The 13,146-nt window shown below is 42.5% G+C and overlaps 1 protein-coding gene across 1 annotated transcript in view; it reads right to left on the bottom strand.

The window, feature by feature from the left end:
- Nucleotides 1-13,146, bottom strand: part of ahr.L (aryl hydrocarbon receptor L homeolog) — a 91,059-nt gene that overhangs the window by 6,916 nt on the left and 70,997 nt on the right. Inside the window, 3 exon segments of the mRNA NM_001171912.2 lie at nucleotides 1,459-1,568; nucleotides 2,015-2,217; nucleotides 4,818-4,936. Of these exon segments, the coding sequence (NP_001165383.1) occupies nucleotides 1,459-1,568; nucleotides 2,015-2,217; nucleotides 4,818-4,936 (432 nt within the window).

Raw genomic sequence — 13,146 nt, 5'->3', positions numbered from 1 at the left:
AAACACAATCTACAAACAGAAAAAGGTAAAAAGTCTCTAAGAAGCCCAGAATTGACTCATGTATTCAACGGGTAACTCTTGTCACTACTGATTTAAAGTCACATGTACACCTAGGCAAAGACCAGGAATCCTGCAACATTGTGCTTGGACAAAAAAGGCAAAAGGTAGTATTAATCTGGACAGTTCATACGGCATTTCACTGGAAGAAACGGATACCAACGTTATAAAGCATTGAAGTGGAAATATTCCAGTTTGGGGCTCCTTTGTTGCATCAGGAACTGGGCAGCTCATGATCATAGAATCTATAAATTGTATCAGAAGGTACTTGAGGATAATGTGAGACCATCTGTCAGATAACTGATGCTCAACTGAAAGTGTATTTTTTTAGCTTGTGCCAATGCACAGTAAATGTAATAAAACTTCTTACTGAAAAAGTCGTTATGTTTGCTCCAAGAGTTTGACACCATCAAGCACTTCTTAAGAGTGCGCAATTAAAATGCAATAACAGTTTAAAGGAGAAATCAACCCTGTATAAAAAAAACCCCATACTCCCCACCCGAGGTAGACGCCACCCCCCACCCGGGGAAATGCCCTATACTTTATACTTACCCCTTGGCGCAGATTCTGCCAGCGGAGTTTCACACATCCATCTTCCAGCTCCACTGTAAGCTGACAGGGAGATCGATATGTTGGCGCATGTGCAGTTGGAGCAGTTTGCCGGTTTTTGACAACTGCGCATGCGCCGAAACTGAAGGGAATTGCCAATCTCCCAGTCATCTTAACAAAGACGGATGGATGCGTGCAACTCCGTTGGCAGAATCTGCGCCGAGGGGTAAGTATAAAGTATGGGGCATTTCCCGGGGGGGGAGGGGTGGAGGGTCTACCTGGGGTGGGAGGTACGGGGGTTTTTTTTTTACACAGGGTTGAATTCTCCTTTAAGGAACAATATTACATTGCGAGTGTGGATTTTTATTCTTATTAGAATGAATTGTTTTTCTCTTCGCGACTTTTATTACATTCCCCCATATATGTTTTAGGAGGTTACATGCTTACTTTAACTCATAACTGTATAAACGGTTTATACACAAATATGACGCAGGTTTCCCTGATGCATGGCCAAACTTCTCTAAATGAAATTAAAGGTGTGCCATGAGCACACGATGCATCAACTGTGTGTATAAACAAAACTGGAAAATTGATAAACCGTTAACTGTGAAACCTCAGACCACAGTTCTCTGTTCTCGGTCTCTTTCAGTGGGACACAGCAAACAGTGTCTTTTTTTGATAAAAATGAAATTAGACTTCTAAGAAAATGAATGAGGGCCCAAGAAAATATTTGTCCCACTACAAAGGGCAAATTTAAAAACGAATTGCAGATTTGTTGCTCTGGGTTACTACATAAGTAAATTTACACCTATGTGAATAAAATAACACTTTGGAAAAAAAAAAGTTACATACTTCGGACATGATTCTCTGCACAATAGAGCATATCTGCAGCATGAATAAATTGGTATCCAGTTCCTCTCACACATAGCTCAGCTTCTGTATATCCCAGTACCACACTGCCTCTGAAAAACACAATATACAAAAAAACAAAGATATTAAAGAAAGTATCTGGCACTTTCATGATCTATAGGTATGGGACCTGTTATCTAGAATACTTGGGACTTGGGGTTTTCCGGATAAGGGATCTTTCCGTAATTTGGATCTTCATACAATAAGTCTACTAAAACATAAATTTAACATTAATTAACCACAATAGGATTGTTTTGCTTCACAGAAGGATTAATTCTATCTTAGTTGGGAAGAAGTACATGGTACTGTTTTATTATTAGAAGGAAAAAGGAAATGATTTAAAAAAAAAATCTGAATTATGATATAATGGAGTCTATGGGAGATGACCTTTCCGTATTTCGGAGCTTTCTGAATAATGGATTTCTGGATAATGGATCCTGTACTAGCAATGGGGAGCACAGCAAAAGTTTACATATGGACAGTCAGTAGTAGTTCTTACTTTGCATCACAGCCAATTGGTGTGAAGTCTAGTCTGTGCTTGGTTCTGAAAATGAAGTTTTTGGTTCGTATCTCCAGGATTGAAGGGGACTGTAATGGAGTCGCCAATGTGAATAGCGCTAGCTGAGGGGGAAGCGTGGACCCATCTTTCCCTTTCTTATTCTGTCCATGCAGAAACTTCAGCCGACCTTGAAAGTTCATTGCCTGCAAAGTAAGAATTCAGAAAAAGAAAAAAAAGACAGCTATAAGAAAACATCTGTTTTAGGCCCAATATGGAATAGTACTTCGACTATTTAGTTTGTGAATTGAGAAAACTCCAGTGCTTGGCAGGATTTAGCCAAATCCTAAGTGTTCATCTGAATCTGAACCCTTAAAATCATGTTATACTTTAAAGCTCTGAATGATTGATGCAATTTTTAAAAACCTGCTCACATTTGAATATGCAAATTAGGGCTTGCATTCAGCCTATATGATCAGACCCAATTAGAGGGTCAGACAGACTGCAACATACAGCATTTTATTTGAGATCCCCCTCTCTATTGAACTGCACAGAAAAAAAAAAAAAACAACAAAAAACTACAAGACTATCTCAATCCCATGAAACATTTAAGATGTGACCATCTACTGTATATATCCGCCAGATCACATTTCCAATTACACATAAGAGCTGCATAATTGGGACAGACAGCTTCTCTAGTATGGAATAATTAATTCCATTAGACTATTCAATAAACAGCAATGTATGATAAAGCAGAAAATCTATTGCCATTGGGTGCTATATTGTTTCTTGCATATTTTACATTTCACAAAAAAATACAATTAAAATCTAATGGCAGTGCTTTTGTAACTTTTATAAAAACCCATCAAGTGTCTCTATTCTTAAAGTAAGGGATGCCCAACTTGAGGCCAGGGGGAATGATAGCCCTAAAAATAATGCTCCGTAGCCTCCAAAATTATACTCGACAAGTGTTCTCTTGCTAAGGGAATCAAACTAAACGCCTTTGCTGCCTGCACAGATTTTATGGTGTAAACAAGAACCCTTTACCATATTTAAAAGGGAACTTTTCTGAACATAATCAATTAAAAATTCTGAACTGTTTCTAAAATATTCAAGTTACTTTTCACTATCCCCCTCTCAGCATCTGTCGCTCTTCAGTCCCTGTTCATGAAGGAGTTGGGAGTCTGATTTTAAATGACAGTGAAGTCCAATACAGGTATGGGATCCGGAAAACCGTTCTCCAGAAAGTTCCGAATTGCAGAAAGGCTGTCTCCCATAGACTCCATTATAATCAAATAATCCAAATTTTTTAAAATGATTTCCTTTTTATCTGTAATAATAAAACAGTAGCTTGTACTTGATCCCAACTTAGATTTAATTAATCCTTATTGGAAGCAAAACCAGCTTATTGGGTTTATTTAATTTTTACATGATTTTATAGTAGTCTAAGGGCTCTTACTGACGAGTGGTTGTAGCTGCGCTCCCCTGCGTTCCGTTTTTCTGCATTCAGCCGCAGGTGAGCGCAGGAATAGACGCATTACATTTTTTCCAATGGGGCTGTACTCAGCCAGGCGCGTGTAGGTGCCGAACGCAGGTTGAGACGTAACATGCTGCATTTTTCCTGCGTTCGGCGCCTACACGCGCCTGTGTGAGTACAGCCCCATTGGAAAAACTGTAATGCGTCTATTCCTGCGCTCCCCTGCGGCTGAACGCAGAAAAACGGAACGCAGGGGAGCGCAGCTACAACCGCTTGTCAGTAAGAGCTCTTAAGGTGTAAGGATCCATATCTTTAAGGGGGGTTCCTTTTGCCTAGAAGATGTATTAGAGCTCATTCACTATTAAAATCACCAGAAATCCTGTCTCGCTACATGCAGAATGTGTGCCAATGTTATTTTATTAGATTTTGTTTTTAGTGGAATCAATTTAAATAAGCTCTAGTACATCTGGTAGGAAAGGGAGCCCCCTATAAGATACATTGGCTCTAACTGTCAATGAAAATCTGACAGCCAACCCATACATGAAGACAGAATGGAGACGGATGCTGAGAGAGGGACAGTGATAAACTTGATTATTTCAGAAACGGTACAGCATTTTTAATTGATTGTATGTAGAAAGTTTATTTCCGTATGATGAAGCTTATATTAAATTTTCCTTTTCGCAATAGTTCCCCTTTAAATGCAGAACACCAATACAAATTCAGCGACAAATCTTGTGCTGCACACACATTATACACTGTATCTAAAAACTTCCCCAAAACAAAAACTGTTCGCCTTTCCCCATGCTTTTATATAGTCAATGAACGCCTCTGTACTTATCCTTATATTTTACAATATGGGGTACAATATTCACCTTAATATAATTTAACTAGTAGATATGTGGTAGGTCCTAAGATTAGCATACAATATAGGAAAAGCTAGTCCCAGTATAACCCCACTTTTCACAGTCCGTATAGAGCACATTAGTGCAAGGCCTGCAATTTCATGTCCCTTTTCATCTTAAAAACAGGGAATTCATTTAGTTAGAGAGTACAATTAAAACCTAATCCACATTAAGACGGAGAAGGAAAATTAATACAGTAATAAAAGATTTCAGCTAAGTCCTAATTAATAAAATAATGTTGAGCATTATTTTAATAATGTTGAGGTAGGAGAGGCATCAGCCCAGGTTAGAGATTTTGGTTGCTGGGATGTGCCTAATGAAGTAGCATCTCTGGGGATTTTTTTTCTTTACTTGTCACCAAAGTATTCTTGCGATTTCCGTGTAAGCAATTTTTCAAAAGATTAATATTGCAACAAGAATCACATACCAAAAATCCAGAAGAATTATCCAGAAGGCATCTTAACCTGCAGACAAAATTCCTTTCCATGAAGGAAGAATTTTCAGGAGGGAGCTGTTCTGGTTTAAAGCATGTTAGTGCTGTATCATCTGTGTAGAAAATATACATGACTTCAGTTAGACATATAGTGAAACATCAAATTTACATCCCCTGATTTTTAAGTTTCCCCAATATTTTACATTGTTGTTTTGTGGTCCCACCTATATATCATGAAAAATACATTTCCCTGATTTTACATTTTCCTGGATTTTGCACCATTTTTTCTGGTACCTTGAAAAACGTAAAATGGGGGTTCTACTGTATTTTAAAATAAAGCTAAGAATATATGCACTTGCAAGATAAATTAGGGGCTGACATGCACTTTCTATAAATGTTTAAATAAAGCTTCTGCAAAGAAAAAATATTTCATCTTTCACAACGAACTTTTTTTAATACAATTTTCAAACAAGTTTTGCCTACATATCACTAGACAGACAGATAGATGATAGATGAATGCAATATTTATACTTGGTACACCTGGTAAAGTATCCAAAACGTTTTACTTTTTTCTTTACTGTTAAAGGAGAAGGAAAGCTACGGAGGCATTTTATTGCCAATAGATTAGCTGCAATAGTGCAAGCTAGAATGCTATATTTATTCTGTAGAATGTTTTACCATACCTGAGTAAAAAGCTCTAGAAACTCTCTGTTTGTTTAGGATAGGAGCTGCGGTATTAACATGGTGTGACATCACTTCCTGCCTGAGTCTCTCCCTGCTCTGGGCTCAGATTACAGTAGAGAAGGGAGGGGGGGAGGGGAAGAGGAGCAAACTGAGCATGCTCTTGCCCAGGGCAATGAGGTTAAGCTGAAGGCAGGAAGTCTGATACAGAAGCTCATGTGTACACAATAGAAGGTAAGAAATGCAGTGTTTCTTTTGACAGGGGACTCAGAGCAACATTACTTTGGAGGTTTACTGGTATATTTAGATGGACCTTTCTGTTAAGGCTTACTTAGTTTTAACCTTTCCTTCTCCTTTAAACAATGGTACTCAAATACATGAAAAAAATATAGAAATTTTTTCATACTCACCGTAATTTCTATTTCCAAGTCACTTCCATGGCAGCATTCACCAACATGGGTTAATCCCGCCTATCAGGTCACTGGACAGGAAAGAGTTAACGATCGGTATAAATACCTTGCTCCTCCCAGCAATCCTCGTCTAGTAACAAGCTCCAGAAGAAGGGAGGGAAGTTGGTGAATGCTGCCATGGAAGTGACTTGGAAATAGAAATTACGGTGAGTATGAAAAAATTTCTATATTTCCCAAGTCACCCATGGCAGACAATTCACCAACATGGGATTTCCCCAAGCTTAAAGAAGGGAGGGACCATTATCGATCAACCAAAAAACTTTATTTAGCATGAACAACAGATTGCAAAATCTTTCTTCCAAACTTTGCATCTTGAGACAGCATCACATTCAGTCTGTAATGACGAATGAAGGTACAAGAAGATGTCCACCTCGCAGCCTTGCAGATGAGGTCTGGCGGGGCCTTGGCTTCCGCCGCCCAGGAAGTAGCCATGGCTCTTGTAGAGTGAGCCCTCAGGTCCTTAGGAATCTCATTGCCTGTCAACCGATAAGCTAGAGCAATGCAGGAGACAATCCAGCGGCCAATCGTAGATTTAGCTGGTGCCATACCCTTTCTAGGGCCCCTCGGAATCAGGAATAACTTGTCAGATTTTCGCCAATCCTTCGTTCGCGTCAGATAATGCGAAACGGCCCTCACCAAGTCCAAAGTATGCCATTCTCGCTCCTTGTTAGACTTTGGAGACGGGCAGAAAGAAGGTAGTGTAATTTCCAAATCGGCATGAAATTGGGAGATTACTTTTGGAAGAAACTCAAAAGATGGTCTCATAATCACTTTGTCCGGATAGACAACTGTGTCTGGCTCTTTTGCTGACAAAGCAGAAATCTCACCAACCCTGCAAGCTGAGGTAATAGCGACCAGAAACAGGACTTTCAATGTCGCATGCCAGTCCGAGGCTTTCCGCAAAGGCTCAAAAGGTGAAGACATTAAGGCTCGTAAGACAATCGTAAGGTCCCAAGGTGGAACTCTGGATTTCTTGAAAGGACACACCCTTCTCATTGCGTTGAAGAACCGGTTAACCAGAGGCTCCTCCGCCCAGGAATGACCACACAATGCAGATAATGCGGAGACTTGACCTCGCAGGGTGCTTGTGCTAAGTTTTCTCTGGAAACCCACAAACAGGAACTGAATCACCTGTTGGACAGTAGGATCTTTTGGGTCAAACTTGTGTTGTACTGCAAATTCTGCGAAACACTTCCAGACCCTGTAATATTGAGCCGAGGTAGAAGCCCTCCGAGCCTTCAATAAGAAATTCACCAGATCTTCCTGGAAACCATATTCTGCTAGCCTCTGCCTTTCAATTTCCATGCCGTCAGTGACAGGGAATCCACTCCCTCGTAGACCACTGGGCCCTGGGATAACAAATCCGGCTGAAGAGGCAGTCTCAGAGGTGGCTCCACTGCCAAACTCTGCAGGAGCGGAAACCAAGGGCGTCTCGGCCAATACGGAATTATGGCTATGACCAAGGCTTTTTCGATATCCACCTTTTTCAACACCCTCCAAATCATTGGAAAGGGCGGAAAAACATAACCAAATATCCTGCTCCAATCCTGGAGGAGTGCATCCACTGCTTCTGCCAGAGGACATGGTGCCCTGGAGAAGAACCTGCTGCACTTGTGGTTTTTGTCCGTGGCCATAAGATCGATTTCTGGCCTTCCGAACCTCTGTACTACGCCTTGAAAGGTTAGCAGACATAAACTCCATTCTCCTGGTTGCAAGGTGTTGCGACTGAGAAAGTCTGCCTCCGTATTCTGACTGCCTGGAATATGTAAGGCTGTCAGCCCTTCTAGATTTTCCTCTGCCCACGTCATTATTGGGGCCAGTTCTTTTAGCAGTCGGGCGCTTCTGGTGCCACCTTGCTTCTGCACATAAGACACAGTTGTAACATTGTCTGACTGAATCTTTACCCAGGCATGTAGAATCTTTTCTGAAAAGGCCAGCAATGCCTCTTTCACGGCCCGTAGTTCCAGAATGTTTGAGGAGACACCCTGCAGGTTCCAATGACCTTGAACACTGCGGCCTTCCAGTACTGCACCCCAGCCTCTCTCTGAAGCGTCTGTCGTGATCACCACATACGGGGGGTTTGCAAGGACCATCCCCTGAGTCAAATTTCCTACAACCAGCCACCAACTTAAACTGTCTTTGGCGTCCTCTGAAACTACAATTCGTGAATTTAGTTTCAACTGTCTTGAAGCATTCTCCCTCAGGAAGAATTGTTGGAGAGGCCTCATGTGCCACCTGGCCCACTTCACCATCTGGATCGTAGATGCCATGAGACCTAGGACCGACATGCATGATCTTACTGAGACTCTTTGTTGTTCTTTGAACTGTCTTATTTGTCTCAATATATGCTGTATCTTTTCTTGAGGAAGTGAAACTATTCCTTCCTGCGTATCCAGGTGTGCACCCAAGAAGACCATCCTTTGTGACGGAAGTAAGCTGCTCTTCTCCCAGTTTATTACCCAACCGAACTGTTGGAGTACCAGGATTGTTCTGTCCCTGAATTTCAGAGCTTCCTCTCTTGATGAAGCCACCAACAGAATGTCGTCCAGGTAATGAAATATAGGCACACCTTCTACTCTTAGAAAAGCCACGACCGTGACCAGGACTTTTGTAAACGTTCTTGGGGACGTTGAGAGGCCAAAGGGAAGACAGGTAAACTGGACATGTTGACCCCTGAAAACAAATCGAAGATACTTCCGGTGTGTCTTGTGCACTGGTACATGGAAATATGCGTCCTTCAAGTCCAGATTTATTAGCCATGATTGTGGAGGAACTGCTTGTAGGATGGACGTCAGTGATTCCATTTTGAAGCGCCTGCAGTTGACAAACTGATTCAGAGGGCGTAAATCCAGTACTGGTCTGAATGCCCCCGAGGCCTTCCGGACTAGAAAGAGCTTCGAATAGAAACCTAAGCCCTGTTGGGACTTCGGAACCCATTCCACTGCCCCGAGTTCAGGAGTTGATCTACATACTCCTGTAACACTTGGTCCGAACCTGGTACCTGCGGGACTGAAGACACCTTGAACACATTGCGAGACGGCACCCTGTGGAACTCCAACTGATATCCTTCCTGAATCACCCTCAGGACCCATTGGTCTCTGATTTTTGAGGCCCAGACCGCATAAAAGGATGTTAGACGTGCCCCCCACTCTGCTGGTCTGAGCCGGCCTGATCTCATTGCTTCTTCTCCGTATGGCTCGAGCTGAAAGTAGAACTTCTCCTATTGGGAGGCCTACTTTCCCCCCTTGTGGGCTTCCAATTAGTCTGTCTTCCGGCAGTCCTTCCATATCTAGGCTGTCTTGAACCCCGAAAGGACCTGTTAATGGGGGAACTAGGCCTCCCCCCTTGACGCCTGAATCTCTTCTCCTGCGGCAAAAATACACTCTTGCCCCCGGAAGCTTTCTTAATGATGGAATCGAGTTTCTCACCGAAGAGCATCTCTCCCTCAAACGGCAACTGACATAAATTCCCCTTAGAGGCTGAATCCGCCAGCCATGGCTTCAACCACAAAGCCCTTCTTGAGGACACCGAAAGTGCCATAGTTCTTGAAGCTAGATGTACCAGATCTAGAGAGGTATCGGTCATGAAATCCACCGCTAGTTTCAATTCAGACAACATTTCACGTAACCCAGACCTTTTGACATTAGAAGAAATGGCATCTTCCAGGTTATTCAACCACACCTTCATAGCTCTTGATGTGGAGGTCATAGCTACTGCCGGTCTACAAGTTGCTCCTGCCGCTATAAACGTCTTCTTGAGGTTGGTTTCGATCCGTTTCTCCATTGGATCACGGAAAGCTGCTGCATCATCCACTGGCAGCGTCGTCTTTCTTGCCAACCTTACCACCGCAGCGTCGACTTTAGGCGGATTGTCCCACAATTTAGAGAAAGACTCCTCCACCGGATACTTTTTCCTCTGAGAGTTCTGAATGTGCGTCCCCTGGAGAATACAATTCTTCATCTGACACATCTGATAGAGACTCATATGGCAAATCTCTGACCCTCTTAGCTTTCCTCTGTACCCCAGAGGTAGAAGCAGTAGCCTCTTGCATGCCTTGTACTACAGCTTGCTTGATGATGGAGACCAGAGCATCCAATTGTGGGGCTCCTGAAGGCTGAGGGTCTGCAGACGCTACTGGGTCCGTAGCTGAAGCCGCTTTCTTTGAGAGAGTAGGCTCCCCTTTCTGCAATTCAGTTGACATATGTAGGCTGAAAATGGAAAAGACAACCATCAGCCACTAATTATCGTTCTCTCTCATTACATCCATATATCCACAGCCAGCTTACCTAGGACCTTTGGGCTGAGATCCTTTTCCAGAGCCAGGCTGATCCATAGTAACCTGTAACACATTATTCCATAAGCATAAATTCAATTACAAAAGCAAGATTCCACTGGAAAGGCACTCACAGTCTGTAGCCGAGTGAACCAACGCTCTCCAACTTCCGGCGAAGTGTACAATCACATCCAGCCAAAACGCCAGCCTTGCACACACTGCCAGCGTCTTCTTATTGCGTCACTTCCTGACGCCGTTTTCCCGCGCGTCAGTCCGGACGCGCGTCACTTCCGGGCGCGCGCGTCCATTTCCGGGCGCGCGTCTTCTTTGAGCGCGCGTCTTCCGCGTGCGTCACTTCCGGCACGCGTCACTCCGTTCGCGTCAACTCAGGCGCGCGTCTTACACGCGCTTCCGCGTCCGTACTCGACGCGCGTCCGCGTCAGTATTGGCGCGTGTGCTCTTCCATGGAACAAAACACTTTACCCAGCCTCGAATCCATCTGAAACGGCTGATCCTCTGGACTGCTTCATCCTCCTCTCTACCTTTAGGAGGGAATTCTTACAGCAGCTCCAGCACACAACCCTGCCCAACGGGTTCTTCTCACCACAACCCGTATAGGGTGCACTTGGAGGCATCAGAGGGGAGAGAGAGAGAGAGAGAGAGACCCACTCTGGTATGGTAAGCTTAGCAGCCTTTTAGCCATCTGTAGCAGCCTGTAGCAGTCTGTAGCAGCCTGTCGTGACCTGGACAGGAAAAAAGACGAGGATTGCTGGGAGGAGCAAGGTATTTATACCGATCGTTAACTCTTTCCTGTCCAGTGACCTGATAGGCGGGATTAACCCATGTTGGTGAATTGTCTGCCATGGGTGACTTGGGAAACATGCTTACCTGTGACAGTAGCACTTTTAATACATTCGTTTCTATGGACATTTTTTACTCCTAAATCAAAACTGCAGGAAAGTACAAAAATAGTTACTATGGTGCAGTACCCTTAATTATGTATAATAAAGTGCTAAGTGCAACAACACACTGTGTTATGTTAATTTTGTGAAACTTGTTTAAAAAGTACCATGTGCTATAGACCCTTTAGGCAAGTTAGATGATAAGACTGCCACCCCCTTTAAAATTGCCTAATCACCAAACTTTCAAAGTAAGTACACAACAGGCAAGCTCATGCTGAATTTATGATGTCCTCAAATATTCATGCAATATTCATGAAAAGAAAAAATATATATAATAGCATAGCTCCCAACATTTTAGAACAAGAAAATGGGACAAAAAGTTTCACTGCGTGAAGTGCCGGCAAATTTTTTGACCATGCCCACTCCCAGACCACGCCCCCAAAAGTCATACCCATTTCCCAAAAACACACCCCTTTCCCTACTTCTCTAAGTCATTCTGACTCATCAGCTAGAGAAGCACAGAGTTGGCAGGCGCAAGATTTGAGTTCGGTAAACTCGTCGGAAGGAGCCAAGATGACCCGAATTGAAGTGCGTCGGAAGAAGCTGTCGGAAGAAGCCGCAAAGACCTGAAGACAACTGCACCAGAAAGAGCCGAGAAGAACCGAAGTAAAAATCACAGGAAGAAGCCGGGAAGATCGGTACACCTCGCAACATCTCTACAACTATCCAGGATGGCGGAACAGACATCAAAAATGTAATAGTGCAGAAGTATTTATTTAAGAATAATGTGCCCCAACAACTGGGTCTACTCACACAGTAACAGGAAATTGATAACATTGTACAATTAAAACAGGTCAGTTGTCACTGCTCCTAATCCCTAACGGGTTTTACGTAGCGTTTCAAGTGAAGTTGTTACCAATACTTGACCACATGTGTATTAAACCAAAATTTCTTGAAAGCTAGAGTGAGAGTGGAGAAGTAAATATTACTTCTGAAGAAGTGTGGCGCTTCACGTGAAACGCGTTAAAGATTAGGAGCAGTGGCAATTGACTTGTTTTAATTGCACAACATTCTCAATTCTCTTTTATTGTGTGAGTTGACCCAGTTGTTGGAGCACATTATTCTTAAATAAATATGTGCACGATTATATTTATTTTTTCTTTTCATGAATATTGCATGAATATTTGAGGACATCTTGGATTCAGCATGAGCTTGCCTGTTGTGTACTTACAAGTTTGGTGAGTAGGCAATTATACCATAGGGTGGCAGACTTCTCATCCTTGGTCTAACTTGCCTAAAGGGTCTCTAGCACATGGCACTTTTTGATAACAAGTTTAACATAGCACAGTGTGTTGTTGCAATTCGCATTTTATTATACATAAGTAAGGGTACTGCAACATCAGTAACATCATAACTATTTTTGTGCTTACCTGCAGAGTTTTGTGTTGGAGAGTCCAACAGAGTGGATCAAAAAAGGGGCAGCTGCAATCAAGAAACCTAAAACCAACTGAAGACGTCCCAGTATAAGCGCTGAATAAATGTTGTTTACATTGAAGGATTTTTTACTCATAGTTGCTAAAAAAAAGTGTGGCAATCTTTTCCCTCCTGGCATGCGAGCCCTGCAAACTTTCATAACAGCTGTTTGCAAGGCCGGTCACTAAGCTGTGAGTTATGCAGGAGACCAACATTTCAGCTAGGCTGTAAAAACTGATCCACTGTGGATTAAACAGTATATGTCTGTGCTGCTCATTTGAGTGAAACACAATCTATGAAGAATATTGCCAAAAAAAAACAAAAAAACCCATACGTTTTACCACGAATACCTAAATGGAACCGCATACTTTATACTGTAAGTTCATGCAAACACGGATGCTAATATTTCATTGTGTAACCCTTGTTTAATTCATCTCAAGACCCATATTATACGATAAATGTAAATTGTTACATAACTTGCTGGCCTGTGTAAATATGAGGGTGCATTCACTTAACCAGATGTT

The sequence above is a fragment of the Xenopus laevis genome, chromosome 6L (genome assembly GCF_017654675.1).
Source record: "Xenopus laevis strain J_2021 chromosome 6L, Xenopus_laevis_v10.1, whole genome shotgun sequence".
In the NCBI taxonomy this organism is placed as follows: Eukaryota; Metazoa; Chordata; class Amphibia; order Anura; family Pipidae; genus Xenopus; species Xenopus laevis.
The sequence above is the reverse complement of the archived record's forward strand: the minus strand, read 5'-3'. Positions and strand labels throughout refer to the sequence as shown.